Raw genomic sequence first — 15,457 nt, 5'->3', positions numbered from 1 at the left:
CCTTACCTCTGACGGCTTCGTGCTGCACTTTCCTTTTCCTGAACACTCCAAGGTATTTGCATGGCTCTCCCCTGGCACGCAGGTGCTGGCCTTCACCACCAGAGTTAAGCGCAAAGCCACAATAGATTTAGTAATGGAATCATTCACAAAACCTGGAAAAAAAGAAAAGAAAAAGGAGGGGACAATAGGAAATGTAAAGTAAAACGCTACCAACATTCTTTCTACAAGACCATGAGTTTATTTAACTCAGCATTTGAGTCTGACAAGCAAAACAAAATGAAATATTAGGCAAACAAATACAGCATGTGACTAGCGGCCATTCAGACCTCCGGCCTGTTAAGAAAGGCCAAGCGTCATGGGAAAATACTTGATGCCCAAGGAAGAGGAGTACCAGGCACTGAGTCATCGCCTTAGATGCTGTTGTCCTGTGCCTGCCCGTGCCCCTCTGGGGGCCACCTGGTCTCTCGATTCCACCCCTACGTTAGCATCTTACAATTTACTTTGTTCTGAGCTCATCTTCTTCCAGTCAAGAGTAGTGATCCTCGGGGCGCCTGGGTGGCTCAGTCGCTTAAGCGTCCGACTTCGGCTCAGGTCGTGACCTCACGGTTCGTGAGTTCCAGCCCTGCATCAGGCTCTGTGCTGACAGTTCAGAGCCTGGAGCCTGCTTGGAGTTCTGGTCTCCCTCTCTCTCTTTGCCCCTCCCCCACTCATGCGCGCGCGTGCGCGCGCTCTCTCTCTCTCTCAAAAACAAGTAAATATTTTAAAAATTAAAAAAAAAAAAAGAGCAGTGATCCCTAACCAGTTTTGAAACCAGAAGCTTCATCATTTTGCACGGGTTTTTTCCAAGTACACGCTGCCAACGTTCCAACATAAGTGGCTCAGAATCTGGGAGGTTCAGGTCTGGGGGCGACCTCTGGCAGGCATGTTTTTGGAAAAGGCTCCCTAAGTAATTCGAACATTGCTTCTAGTTAAGAACCACTGGTCTGGTAGAAAAACTAATTTCAGTAACACGAGTAATATTATTACTAAGGTAAATCACCTGGAATTAGAGGCACGCACTGAGCCTCTGAAAGCACGTTTTACGCATCTGTTTTTGAAAGTCTAGGTGACTCTGTTATTTAGGCAATATTTCTATTCTCTAGCTCATCGTAAGTCTCTGAAGTTCTTAGAGACACCTCTGATAAAGGTTTCTATATTGGCTTTATTTGCCTAATAAGACCGGGAGTATCCTGGCCCTAAAATACTTTAGCAAACTATTAAAGAAATCAATCTTTGCAACAGCATGCCACATATTACTATGTAATTCCTAATTATGTCACCTAACCCCCCACCGGGAGTCAAAAGGATATGCACGCTGTTTTCAACAATATACGGCTCACACGAGAACGGTGCCTGCCAGCTCCTTCTAGGTAAGAGTGAAATTTCAGTAAGTTGTTGGCACCTCCTTTTGATCATGTCTCAGGGAAAATGCTTAGAGCGGCTCATAATGAAAAGTAATACTGTCCAATTTAACTTTCATCAAACTGCAGCTGGGTTAGAGCAAAGCTGCCCTCAGGAAATCCCACATGCCAAGAGCAGGAGCTGTGCCCTTTACAAAGGGGCAGCAGGAAGAATCTGAAATGAAATAGAATTCACTTTTTTTTTTTTTTAGAAAAAGGAAGTTCTTTGGGGCTTTATAAGTGATCATTTGAAAGTTGTTGAAAAGCCAGTGTGGTTTCTTTGACATTGCACTCAAACTGATGGGACACTTCCAGCATACTTACAAGAAATGAAGAGCAGATGGTCACTATCTTTACTCTTCCTTCATAGCATGAAATCAATACACGTAATATAATTCTTGATACAGACCTGCAGAGAGAAGCCTGTCCTCCTCTTCAGAATTCTAAGATCCACAGGCCAACTAATTAAGTGGAGAAAACCCCGCAAAGTAGGAATGAAGACCGCATTCTGCTTCTGTTTGTGGAGCTGCCCTGCGACTGCCTTTTGTCAGCCCCTGCATCTTCGATGGTCTTTCCAAAAACTACAGAATGATGCCGTGTAGCAGGTGTCGCTTGGGGGTCGCTCTAGCTAACTAATGCCTGGTTTAACTTAACAACAAGCAAAGGAAAAAGAAAGGAGATTTAGAAAGAAAGGAGAGAAGAAGGAAGGAGGGAAGGATGAGGAAGACAGAGGAGGAACAGCAAAGCTCGAGACGGAAACTGCATGAGACCCAAGGAAAGGAAACACCAACACAGGAAAACAAAGCAGAAGTGGAGAAAGAAAATGAAGGCCCTCCAGGGGCGCCTGGGTGGCTTAGTCGGTTGAGCGTCCGACTTCAGATCAGGTCATGATCTCGTGATCTGTGAGTTCGAGCCCCACGTCGGGCTCTGTGCTGATATCTGGGAGCCTGGAGCCTACTTGGGGTTCTGTGTCTCCCTCTCTCTCTGCCCCTCCCCAACTTGCTGTCTGTCTCTCTCAAAAATAAAGATGAAAGAAAGAAAGAAAGAAAGAAAGAAAGAGAAAGAAAGAAAGAAAGAAAGAAAGAGAGAGAGAGAGAGAAAGAAAGAAAGAAAGAAAGAAAGAAAGAAAGAAAGAAAGAGAAAGAAAGAAAGAAAATGAAGGCCCTCCAGCAAAAGTTTCAGGGATTCTCCCACTTCTGATTACACTCTATCACCCTCCCAGTCTCAAGAGAAAATACAGTCTTCGTTCCAACCACAACAAATGCTAAACTCGAGTTCTTTGAAACTTTTCATGAATAAACATATATTTAAATCATCACTGTGTACGGTCCAAGTTTACGATTCTGACTCTGAGGCAGAAATATTGGGCCACTTTACGTGGACAGACCATGTGCTCCAGTGAGCAAGCGGGCGCAGGGGATGGGTGGGATGGGCCGCAGTGTGGGACGGAAGGAAGCTGGATTCATTGGTCCTCCAGGCAGCAGACGTTTACCCAGCTCCAAGTAGGAGGCCGCATTCAGGATGAGCTCTAAAGGCTGAGAATGAGCCAGCAAAGAGAGCTGAGAAGGTCACGTGTCTCGTGGAGGAGGAGGTCATGTGTCACACGGATGGGAAGGTCAGTGTGACCCACGGATGAGGACATCAGTGTGTCAATGGCCCGCATCTTGATGAGGACAGAGAGGCAGGAAGGGCCAGATCAGCGGGCATCTCGTGAAACTTAGTAAAATGGGAATCCATTGAAGAGCTTTAACCAGGGGAAAAGCACATGACTTATGCTTTTTCAAAGATCACATTTTGGAGGAAGGACCAGTAAGACTTCATGTACATTGGATGTGGGATATGAGTGAAAAGACAAAATCATACATACAGTAAGCAACCTTGTGGGGGTCATACTGGGCAAGTGAATCAAGATTTCTGTTGCGAACAGACTAAATTTGAGATTGTGATGAGACCCCTTTTCCAAATAAAGTGGTCAAAAGCTGGTGGCTGGACGTAGGACATGAGTAGTTAGAAACATCAGGGCTGAATATTTAAATTGGGGCTTCATCTGAATACAAATGGTGTTGCATTTTTGGGACAGGGAAGGGCACGTAGGGAGAGGAAACAGAGAGAGAGAACAGGGAGCCAGAACCAAGCTTTACAGGACAATATTCACAGTATAAACTCAGTTGTGTGTTGACATCAGACCACAGCAGAGTCATACTGGAAGAATTACCTGAAACAAGTCGCTGCATGATATTTCCACGGTGGGGTTGATAAGAAAAGACAAGATTTCTGCAGCATGGAGGGCATCTGGAACTACATGATGGCAGGCCTTTGACAACTTCAGCATCGAAAGGGGAGACTGTGGTCCCCGACAAAAACTTTCAAGGATGCTGCATAGTTCACCTTAGAATTCAGATGCTGGGAAAGGAAGAGGAGAGGGAGGAAGAGAGGGAGGGGAGAGGGAGGGGGTGTTGGAGGGAGGAAGGGAAGAAGGAAAAAGCTACTGCTACACTTGGAGAGCCCCCTTCTACTTGCTACACATCTGGTGATTTCCCTAATGAGCTTGAAAACGATAATGAAGGAAAACTTTCTCCAAAGATTATCCAGAGATCTGTTAACACCCTCAAGTAACTCGTTACGATGACAAATAAAAGTTGGGTTTCCTTCTGCCTCTCCCTACTCCTCCTCCCCTAAGCTTGCACAAAACCATGCAAACACTCTGCCCTGCTCACAACCCCACACTGTGCTCATTAACACTGTAATAAAACGTCCTGCCATCACTACAGTCCTTTTAAAACGGTGACTTTGCCAAACTCGCCTCCCCTGGTGCCAATGAGAAGCTGAGAGCAGCTGAAAGGGGGTCCAGTCATTATCTTTGGGGCGGAGTGGTCAAGCATCAATTGGGAGAGCAAGCGAGATGGCCGGCTCCGGGCCATTAACTGTTTATTTTACCACTTGTCCTCTTTAATATTAACACTAAAGGTCTTCAATGGACTTTGTAGTTAATACCTCATTGGGATTAGTGGCAAAGGAAATTTGCATTTCTCACCTCGGTGGTTTGACTAAAGACCATTTTCTTTCTTGTTAAAGGAAAGCATACGTGCAAAATAAAAATTCTGGCCGTAAATACTTGAGCAGTAGGTGTTGCAAACAGACTGCCGACTTTTCCTATTAAGACTTGGCGAGTCATTTGGCACAAACCTATAACCTATAAAAACCGTTCACAGTCCAGGAAGTCCCATGGCTGGCAGCCGACAGGCATGAAAGGCTTGAAATATTATGGGTTTCAGCTCCAGCTGGAGACCCAGGGTTTTTGTATTAACATAGGCATTGGGAAGGCAAACCCCCCCGGTTCCCACATCCCGTGCCACAGAAGCATGGATGAAACGGTGTATCTGCACCGACTTTTTTAAGAAGGTAGAATGGAGGTTAGCGCAAAGCTTAATAAGCTGGTTGGGATCCCCATGGATTTGTGACTCAGTGCCTGTGGACTGAGAAGCAAAACCGGAGAAATAAATCATCGTTTGACAATGTCAGGCCAGAGGCAAAAAAGAGAGCTTGATGCAGGCAGCAAATATGAACCCAGACCAAGTCCAGGGCTCCGTGATCCTGAAAGCAAGGCTTACTCATACCCTCTACCACCCGAGCGAAGCTGTCTTTTCTTTTGCAGGTGTGACAATGCCAGCAGACCGAGAGTTACGGTGGAAAGCGAAGACGCACCAGAAAAGCTGTCACTACACCTGTGTAGTGCCTGGCCACACCAACCACCCCAGGACCTCATTCAAGGTCTTTGTGTCTTTTGGAAACAAGGCTTGCTCTAGATTTCCACGGAAAGGCTGGGTTCTTTGTTCGCCTGCTTACTTTCCAGTTTCGATCCTTAAAGCAGGATACTGCTGTTGGGAACACTCACTCATGTGGATTACCTCATTTTCTGCTGGTTCCCGAGTAACGTATGGCCAGAAATGCTTTCTGAATCAGGAGACGCAAGGGCACATTAACAGCAGCAGACCAAATACTTCTACCGTGGCCACACATCGAAATCATCGGGTGGGTTACACCTGGCCGAACGACTATGAAAAGTACATATTAAGTACTATCATTTGCTCTAAAGACAAAGAAATTGCAGGGATAATGGGGAGCGACTGTTGAAAAAAATACAGTCACCGTGCTATCCCCCGAAGACAGAATGACTGGCTCTCAGTAAATCTTACTGTCAGAGGCAGCGGCTCTTGACCACCGCCTCCTGGCTTTGTCCAGATCTCAACAGCACCTTCTGTCTGTTCATGCTGCAGAGAAGACTATGAAAAGTCAGCACTGAAACACGGGCTCTACACTGTAACATGAGCCAAGGCTCCTCAGGCTGACGTTCTACACTTTTCCAAAAGAAATATCTATTCCCGCAGTAAAGGGTTACTAGCCCGGAGTGCTATATTTCTGTTTCTTTTTTCTTTTTTTCAAGAACAGGTTCACCCTCCCACACTCCTTCCTCTACTAATATTAGACTCAGTTATTTGTCCTAAGTAAAGACTTGAGTATTTGAAGCACAGGAGTAACTACTAGTTGCCCGACGGTATCTATTCTCCTCACATCCCTTTAATAATAGAGGAGTTTTTGCTGAGAACGGGGCCACCCAGTTAAAGAACACGCCTCTCCTCAGTGACTCAGGGATGGGATATGCGGCCCTTCTGTGATGTCCATCTACCAAGACTGAGCAGGTGTTGCCCTGCCCATCCCTCCCACCCCACTGCCCCATGGCAGTGGGGACAGCAGGTCTGAATCCAGAGATGGAACCTGTGTGGTGAGGGTTCAGAATTGCCCTCTCGGTCCTGGACCAGCCGCCTGCTCACTGTAACAGGAGAGCGATGAACCTGGAACTTGCTTCGGCCAGTGTATCTGAGGTCTCTCTATTACAGCAGATGAGACTGGAGTCTAACCAATACACGTGTGCAAAGGAATCATATAAAACCCCTTCTCTTGGGCTACACCCACCATCTGCCCTTTGACTCAGAAGGAAGCACTATTTAGCTACTACTTAGTGTGGCAATCTCACAAAATACTAATTCCATCACCCCTCTCCTCTGTAGTCCTTAGTATTCACCAAGCAGGGTTGGCCATGAGAGTGGCCCACCTATAGACAGGGGAGGAGTGGGAAGAACCGGACACAAGCTTAGGAAAAACACCTAGTTGTCATTCCTTTTATTATATAGGGATATACTGAATGTGCATATTCACCTGCAGGTTCAGTCTATAATTTGTAACACCTCACTTATCCTGTAGATAGTGTACGTTTCACACTGCAGAAGTAACTGCCCACCACATCTATTCATCAATTTCAAATCAGTTCCACCTAATGAGTGGCTTTACTATCTAGACTAACATGATTAACCAGGCCCAAGTGCCGACATCAGGGTAACGGGAGGTCATAGTTGGCTCTACCACCAGGTCGAGTTCTCGCCACCTCTGAATTTGGGAGAGCGATTTACACCACTCATGCCTTGGGTTATTTCTAACAGAGATAATAACACTACCTATTTCCTGAGATGGTCATTATGAGTAAAGGTCTTAATATTGGCGAAGCTATTAGTACAGTGTAAGCATGTAGAAAGGACTCTATAAATCATGGTCATCACCACCATCACCTCCATCACCACCATCACCATTATAATCATCACCCCCATCATCATCACCATCACCATCACCATCACCCCCATCATCACCATCACCCCCATCATCATCATCATTGCCATCATCACAACCATTATCACCATCATCATCATCCCCATCACCCCCATCATCACCATCACCATCACCCCCATCATCACCATCACCCCCATCATCATCATCATTGCCATCATCACTGCCATTATCACCATCATCATCATCACCACCATCCCCATCATCCACAGCAACGTCAACAACCCAACGTCTATTTAAAGTGGGATCCTCAGTGGAACTTAGACTTGTGTAGGTCTGAGGAAATAGCTCTGGGAAAGCAGGTCCCCTGAGAAAACAGCAGTGCTGGCTCATACGCGTGGAGGTCATTTAGAGAGTCCCCTAACTCGGTTTCTCTGATATCAAACCTTTTAAATGGAATTCTTTTAATCATTTCCACTTTTAAAGATTATTGCTAGAATTTAAAAATAATGTCTAAATAAAAGTACACCACACATACATAATAATGTGCCTTTTACTATCTACCATTTTGAATAATTCATACCTAGATTCTACTTCAAGAAGCCAGGCTCTAGGCTACATTTAAAGTTGTAAAGAAAAATATGTGAATAAATGAGGTATGGCTACAATTCATAGGATTGAAAAACATTTAAGAAAAAAGGTATATGCAGCAATTAATATAAGAAACACTGGCCAATATAATGGGCATGATGGTACAAAAAATAAAATTATAAAATCTTTTCTTGGAGCAAAATTTACAACAAAGCCTGTCAAATCTCTTCCTGTGCCTATTTCTGGCATTAAGTAATCTCCATTTAGAAAAAAGAAATTCATTGCCTATGAAAACCACATCCTAATTGGACACATTTTTTTAAGCCAGTTCCTGAATACCCATTGGTAGAACATGAAAATTAATTTGCACTTTCCTTTAAAATTTTGTTGGCTCACACAGAATATACAATTGAAATTCTTCATTTGTTTAATCTTTTTCAATGTCTATTTGATCGCCTTTTCATAATCAGTTAGAATTGTATCACTTAATCTTCCATTCGTACAGTTTCAACTCATCAAATACTAGTAAATCAATTGCTAAATTACTGTAGAACTCATATACAATTACCCACCGCATCCAGTCATTAATACCCAATGAATGTATTCTGATTAATGGCATTACTATGAACGTCAAAATAATTAATCACTTCTCTGTGTTGATGTGAGGGTAATAGGAGATTATAAATGCACAGCTAATTGGGCTGCAGATGACTTTATAAATGTTAAGGCGTTAGAGAACCAGGCCTGCAGAGGAGCTAACATAAAAAGCGATTGATTGACGTGTTTACCTTCTGAACTGTTGCAAGCATTGTGGACGTGATCCTTCTTTCAACTGCCTTTGTTCTATCGCATTCCTTTGCCTTGCTTTGATTCAAAACCTCACATTTAAGTGGGCACCAACTAGATGGTCTGGTAACTTCGAGGTCACATGAAAGAAGTTACCTGAATTTACACGTGTTTGGTCAGAGTTCTAATTTGAGATGCGTTTGCCTCTTGAATTATGCATAGCAACTTCATCTTCCAGAGCATGTATTATTGTACTAAAAATAAAACTAGCCAACGTATTGCAGTAAAGCCCCGGTGGTATGCCAGGGTTTGAAAGAAAAACGACTGGGAGGGAGGGAGACATTGACTCAGACTCAGTCCGTCTGGCTGGACTATTTCTAGCTCCTATGAGCATTGTCACCATAAGAACAGTCAGGCCCTTGGCCTCAGTCCTCGAGATGCTCAAAGGCAGCCTTGACTATCTGCTCCACTCTCTGGAGCTCCAGAAAGTTCTCTACCACTCTGCCCCTCACTTATCTGGTTCACAAACACTTAACATTAGAATCACCTACAGAGTTTATTTAACTGTTACGTCGGCTCCAGCCTGACCTAGTAAATCCAAACGTCTTGGGATATGGCCAAAGACACCTGTGGGTTTGCCAGCTCCTCCTGATGTCCAACTGCCCGGTATATCATCTTAAGGATGACTTCTTTCCTGCCACGTTAAAACGCATATGCTTCGGCAGGAACTATACACAGGATGAATGTGCTTACCAGCTCCTTCCCTTCGACAGCTCCTCCCTGCCGAGATCTTAACGTGGCCTCCACAGCCCAGCGTGCCTGACCCAACCGACTTCACCACATCTCCACCTCTCTCGCCCTTGTTCTCTAAGCTCCAGCCTTGTGGCCTTGTTGCAGTTTCTTCGATATTACACGTTGTCTCCTGCCATAGGGCCTTTGCACATGCAGTTCCAGTCTTCTGCCTGGAAGGGTCTCCCCATCGCCTAGTTAATATTTCAGCCTAATTACCTTTCTTCAAGATTGTGATCCCCAATCCCCCAAACTCATGTCAGATTTTTATTATCAACTACAGTCTTAGCACGGTGTGCTTATCACAGTTGTAACTTTCTATTGATTTGTGGAATCGTTTATTACCTGGGGCCCCACTAAAACATAAGATTCACGAGGCCAAGGATTTTTATTTGTTTTGTTCATTGCTCTACTGCCAGTGCCAAGCAGGCACCCAGCTCAGTAGGTGCTCAATAAATATTTTGGGGAGGGGGTGCTCCCGGGTGGCTCAGTCAATTAAGCGACTGACTCTTGGCTTCGGCTCAGGTCATGATCTCGGTTTGTGACTTGGAGCCCTGCACTGGGCTCTGTGCCCACAGTGCAGAGTCTGCTTGGGATTCTCTCTCTTTCCCCCTCTCTCTGCCCCTCCCCTGCTCGCTCTCTCTCTCAAAATAAATAAACTTTTAAAAAGTTAAATAAATAAAAATAAATAAATATTTGGGGCAGGAAAGAAGAGAGGGAGGTGGTGAGGGAGGACAGGCCTGGTGCCCAAATGGCATGTCAGCAAATACGAGGACACCAGAGGGATGAACTGGCAAAGAGAAACAGGAACCCAGCAAAGAAAGCTGGTAGTGACATAACACTCCCCTGACCTCCCATGTCCGCTAACCGCCTTGGCGGAAAGAGTAATCAGTAGCAGCTCTGACCACAAAGCAAAGCAGTTTCAGCTCCAGCCAGGAGCTGCCCTGAACACAGAGCCCCAAGCCAATTTGGGTGGCAAGCCCCATTATGAACCGTGCCCTGCCCCAGATCATAAACAATACCACAAGCCTGCTCCAGGGCTCACCAAGAAGGAGTGAGCTACAGACTGTCCCTGTTCCCAATCAGCTCTCTCTCAAAATTAAATTCTAGAATTCTGTGTGACTGGCAGTTTAGTGGGCTGCAGAGGGTTTCCTTTATCTGTCCAGAGCAGATTTTCTTTATGCTTCAGTCTTTACGGAAGTCCTGGGAATGCTATCTGATCGTCAGTTCTTTCTAGGGATACTCAGTGTAGCAAGTTAAAAATCCAGTCCGTCTTCCCTTACAGCCTTGCACTGCCCCAAATCCCAATCTGACTTTGAATAGACGGCCTTCACGGCTGGAAAATCTAATGGGAATCACAGTGTATAGGGCAGAGGCCCCAGAACAAAACAAACAAAATGAACCTCTGTTCCTATCTGAAACAAAGAAAAACTGATCAAACACAGCAAGTGGGGCCTGGTCTTTCCTTTTCTTTTTTTAAATGAACTTTAGGGGCACCTGGGTGGCTCAGTCGGTTAAGCGTCTGACCTCAGCTCAGATCACGATCTCGCGGTTTGTGGGTTCGAGCCTCGCGTTGGGCTCTATTCTGACAGCTCAGAGCCTGGAGCCTGCTTCGGATTCTGTGTCTCCCTCTCTCTCTGACCCCTCCCCCACTCAAGCTCTCTCTCTCTCTCTCTCTCTCTCTCTCAAAAAAAAAAAAAAATTAACATTAAAAAAAATTTTAAATAAAAATAAATGAACTTTATTGAGGTATAATTTACATACAATAACATACAATGAGGTTTTCCAAACATAAAAACTCTAGTAATTACCACCAAGGTCAAGATATAGAATATATTTTTCTTCACTGATGTATAGCTGGCATAGAATATATTAGCTTCAGGAGTGCAACACAGCGATTCCACAATTGTCTACGTTACACTATGCTCACCATGAGTGTGGTCACCATCCGTCACCATACGCTATTATTACATTTTTGACTATTCCCAGTGCCACACTTTACATCTCTGTGACTCATTTATTTTATAACTGGAAGTTTGTACCTCTTAATCTCCTTCACTTACTTCGCTCATCCCCTCCGGCTTCCATATCCAAAGCTCATGGGGGGGGTGGGGGGGGGGGTCCCTGCCTTGGTAAAAGGGCTGCCTGCCACCACAGGAGACCCGGCTTCCCAGTACAAAATGCAAGCTTTGGACTGAGGCTCTGTTAGTCGAAGCCAATCACACTTTGATATTCTGAAGGAAATGCTCCTTGAAATACAACTATCCCAGTTACAAAATGAGGACGTCACAGGGATGAGAAGTACTGTGGGAGTAGGGTCAGTAAAACTGAAGGGCGCCTGGGTGACTCAGTCCACTGAGGGTCTGACTCTTGATTTCGGCACAGGTCGTGATCTCAGGGTTGGGCTCCGTGCTGAGCACAGAACTTGCTTGAGATTGTCTCGCTCGCTCGCTCGCTCGCTCTCTCCTCCCTCCCCTTCTCTCCTCCTGCCCCATTCCCTGGCTTGTGTGTACACTCTCTCTCTCACTCTCAAAAACAAAATGAAAAAAAAACCTGAAATAATGCTGTATGGTGACGGATACTAACTACGCTTATGGTGAACACCGCATAATATACAGAACTGTCGAATCAGCATGCCATCCACTTGAAACTAAGATCACGCCGTCTGTCGACTATACTTAAATAATGAAAATCTTTTCAGGAGGGAAAAATACAACGATCACGTTGACAATGAATTCATGTTTTTGCTTACTGTTTTTATTCATGAATATTAGCTACGTACTATATCCTCCTCATATATACTAGCATTGTTTCCAACTCTAAGGATTCTGTTTCTTTCCAAACTAATTGTCCAATTTCACACGCCCTTACACGCTCTCACTCACAGACTCCAAGCTGTCTACCCTTTTACGGTCCTCCATCCGTCAAGTCCTTTAAATCATAGACGCGCAATATACACGCCTGTGTCTCTACATGTGCAAATGTACGTACGGATGCGCGTCCACGGATGTGCAGACACACGCACGGGCATCTGTGGGTGCAGGTGCAACCGTGTGTCGACACGTAAGTACACACACGTACCTCTGTATTTACGTGTGATGGGTGGACTGATGCAGGCATGCGCATCTCTATGTCTCGACAACGTATCCTATAAAATAAAATCAGAGGCACAAAACCCAAAACAAGCCTAAACCAAGTGTTCCAGAAGGCTGTAATGGTCTTGGGAGAAATGTGTCTGATCAAACTTTCTGAGACACTGGGTCTGTGACTCCAGAGCCACACCTGGACATTCAGTTGCAGGAGACTCTCACCCACCACCTCTGCTTGATTTTTTTTTTTTTTTTTGAGGGGTTGTTTCCCAGTTTGAGCTGGGTTTCCACACTTCCAAAATAACCCCCCTCTGATTACTTCCCAGGAATTCAAAATGTACTTAACTTATTCATTTGATCAACGTTTATTCAACGCCTGCATCCCCCAGGCCCTGTGGCAAGTGCTGGTGATACCACAGGGAGCAGGCCACACTCAGTCCCCTGCCCTCACCACGCTTGCGTTCTGCAACTCTGATGTCTGTCACTTTTGACGCTGCCTCTCCCCTTGCTCCCAAGACGTACAATCATGTCTAGAGAATCCAGCTTCACAATGTCCCTGGGAGGCGCTGACCTGCCGTCTGCTGCCACTCCCCCCCTCACCCCCGATGTTGGCTCTTCCTGCTCACCGCCAAAATCTACTCCACGGCGCTCAGCATACTGTACCAGCACCACTGCCCCCACCTACCCGTGCTCTCTCTCCTTCACCGGAGCCTCTCACTCCTACCTCCTATCCTCTTCTGAATCTTCCACGGCTCACTTCTTGATTGAGATCCCCTGCTCCAGCCTAACTGATCCCCGCCCCCCAACATTGTGATCCATACCAGTCCTCCTACCCTGAATGTCTTTCGCCCCTTATACCCACTCCTCGGTTCAAGGCCAAGCTCAAAATGTACAAGTCCAAAGCCTGAACTTTCTGCTGGGTGGTTATTCTTTCCTTGTGAGTTCATGTAGCCCTTAAAATTCATCCAATATTTAATACACACCCTTTTATCTTCTCATTTATCTCTTCATGTGCTCCTTAGCATCTCAAAAGCATTAGTATCTACCAAGAGCAGCAATTACTTATTTTATGAGTATCTATACTCTTCCTCTTACTTTCACCTCTCAGGGGAAAGGGCTTGCGTGCTGGGTCAGTTCCCAGGAAAATTCTTGGTAGTGGAGAACCCCAAGAAGGGACAAGACAGAAGAACTAAAAGCAAACAAACAGACCCAAGACACTACACACTGATACGTGGAAGAAAGAGCCAGAAGTGCAAAAAGAAAACGGCAAGAAAAGCCTCGAAGGCTAGATGCTGGACTGAGATTTGGGGGAGCAGGCCATGAGAGTGGGGGAGAGAATTTCACAAGGCCAGTGCCAAACACATGCAGACTGTTAAGAGAGTAATGAGGAGAGAAGATCAGTAAGATTGTTGCTGCATGGGAAGAATGCATTCTTCCCACTGCTGTTCATGTGCTCTCAACAAGATGAATAAAGATTCCAAGTGTTTTCATCCATTATTGGCTACTGGACTGGGTTTATTTGATGTGACTGGATGAACAAGACTGAACCATGGGACAGTAAGAGTTACCTGGGTTACGTGAGTATGTCCCATCTGCCTGGAGCCTAAAAAATCTCTCAAATACAGGAACTGGAACCTTCTATTTCTTTGTATCCCCAGTACTGAGCACAGTGTCCTACATGTGGTAATTAATCAACATTCACTGATGGTAAACAGAGAGGTGGATGGATGAGGAGAGGATACAGATCCTGTTTCTTTGACACGGTAGTGTTCCAGAGGCTGCTATCACTACTGATGCAGCCAAACAGTATTTCTCCGTGTATTTACTTAATGAGATTTCCCATTTGTCTACCAGGCAAATATAGCTTTTGTAGGTCAAACTCACAATTATGGCATTAAAACAGGACAACCGTGAGCACACTGCTTGTTAGGGATGTAGGTGAATACCAAAAATAACTTGGCATTCAAAACCCAAATGTCAGAGAGAGCGTTAGAGAAAAGAAAGCAAAAGAGTCTCGTTGAAATGAAATCCTAATTATTTATATTCCTCACCCAAAAGCTAGGCAATTTTTTCCTGCTGACATGCCCTATTTTGGTCCATTTACTTGCTGCTCTGAGTTTTCGACCTGAGAGCTTTGTGAAAAACAATTACGACTACCATGATCTTGTGTCAAAGTCAAGTGATCGTCTCTAAAGCAGCCCTCGTGGGTTTTCAAAATATTTGTCTTTTCTGGAAAATCCTTTGCCCCATTCTCACAGAGTAATTTTGACCCATAAAAAGTCTACCAGAGATGGAACTTAAAGATCTACCTTCAGGATATGGAAATGGGAAAGCAAAAGAATCTAAGAGGAGGAGATAGAAATGGAATTGGGGTTGCAGCCTTCTGGAATATGAATGTTCTTTGTATAGCATTAAGCAGGAGAAATGTCACTAGAATCTGACTGTGTGGTAAGGAACATGACCACTGTTCGTTCCCCATCTCCCCTCCCCCACCATTTTATGTCTACTTGCAAATGCAATAATACACTGAAACCATTCTGTTTACTATGACTCCGACGTGTAACCACTTTATATATGTTCTGCTTAAAGAGATGGGTACTGTCCTTTCTCTGGAAACTGTTACCACTTTTCTACCTTGCAGAGATCCCTGAACATTTCAGATGGCTAAGGAAGTTGCTAAGAGGTGTATGTAAATGTGAAGTTGAATCGAGTTAACAGCCACTAGCCACAAGTGGGTGGAAAGGGGACACCATGCTCCTTCAAAGATAAACTAGCTGACCTGAGTGAATATTGGAAGAAACTTAAGGACAGTTTGATAATGCATATCAGAGTTGTTAAAATATATAAACCCTTTGATCCAGCAAATTCTGTACCTGGAAATTTAACCCAAATATATCATCAGAAAGGATCCAAAGGCAAGGTTATACCAGTGCTTGAAATTCTACATAAAAAGGCAAAAGATATCAAGGAGCCAACTGTTTAACAGCAGCATATTGATTAAATAAATTACAGTACATTGATCTGATGGAACACTATACAGCCATGAAGAAGACCTATTCACACAAAACAATGTCAGTGACACATGAAGTGAAATGGGCAAATAATCAAACAGCGTATGAATGTGCTCCTCTTACCAAAAAATAG

General features: G+C 44.6%; 1 protein-coding gene across 1 annotated transcript in view; it reads right to left on the bottom strand.

The window, feature by feature from the left end:
* Positions 1-15,457, bottom strand: part of DNER (delta/notch like EGF repeat containing) — a 317,354-nt gene that overhangs the window by 149,143 nt on the left and 152,754 nt on the right. Inside the window, exon 5 of the mRNA XM_078450803.2 lies at positions 7-152. Within this exon, the coding sequence (XP_078306929.2) occupies positions 7-152 (146 nt within the window). The remainder of the gene's footprint in view (positions 1-6; positions 153-15,457) is intronic.

The sequence above is a fragment of the Panthera onca genome, chromosome C1 (assembly GCF_046562875.1).
Source record: "Panthera onca isolate mPanOnc1 chromosome C1, mPanOnc1 haplotype 2, whole genome shotgun sequence".
In the NCBI taxonomy this organism is placed as follows: domain Eukaryota; kingdom Metazoa; phylum Chordata; class Mammalia; order Carnivora; family Felidae; genus Panthera; species Panthera onca.
Note: the sequence above shows the minus strand (reverse complement) of the source record. Positions and strands in the feature narration are given on the sequence as shown.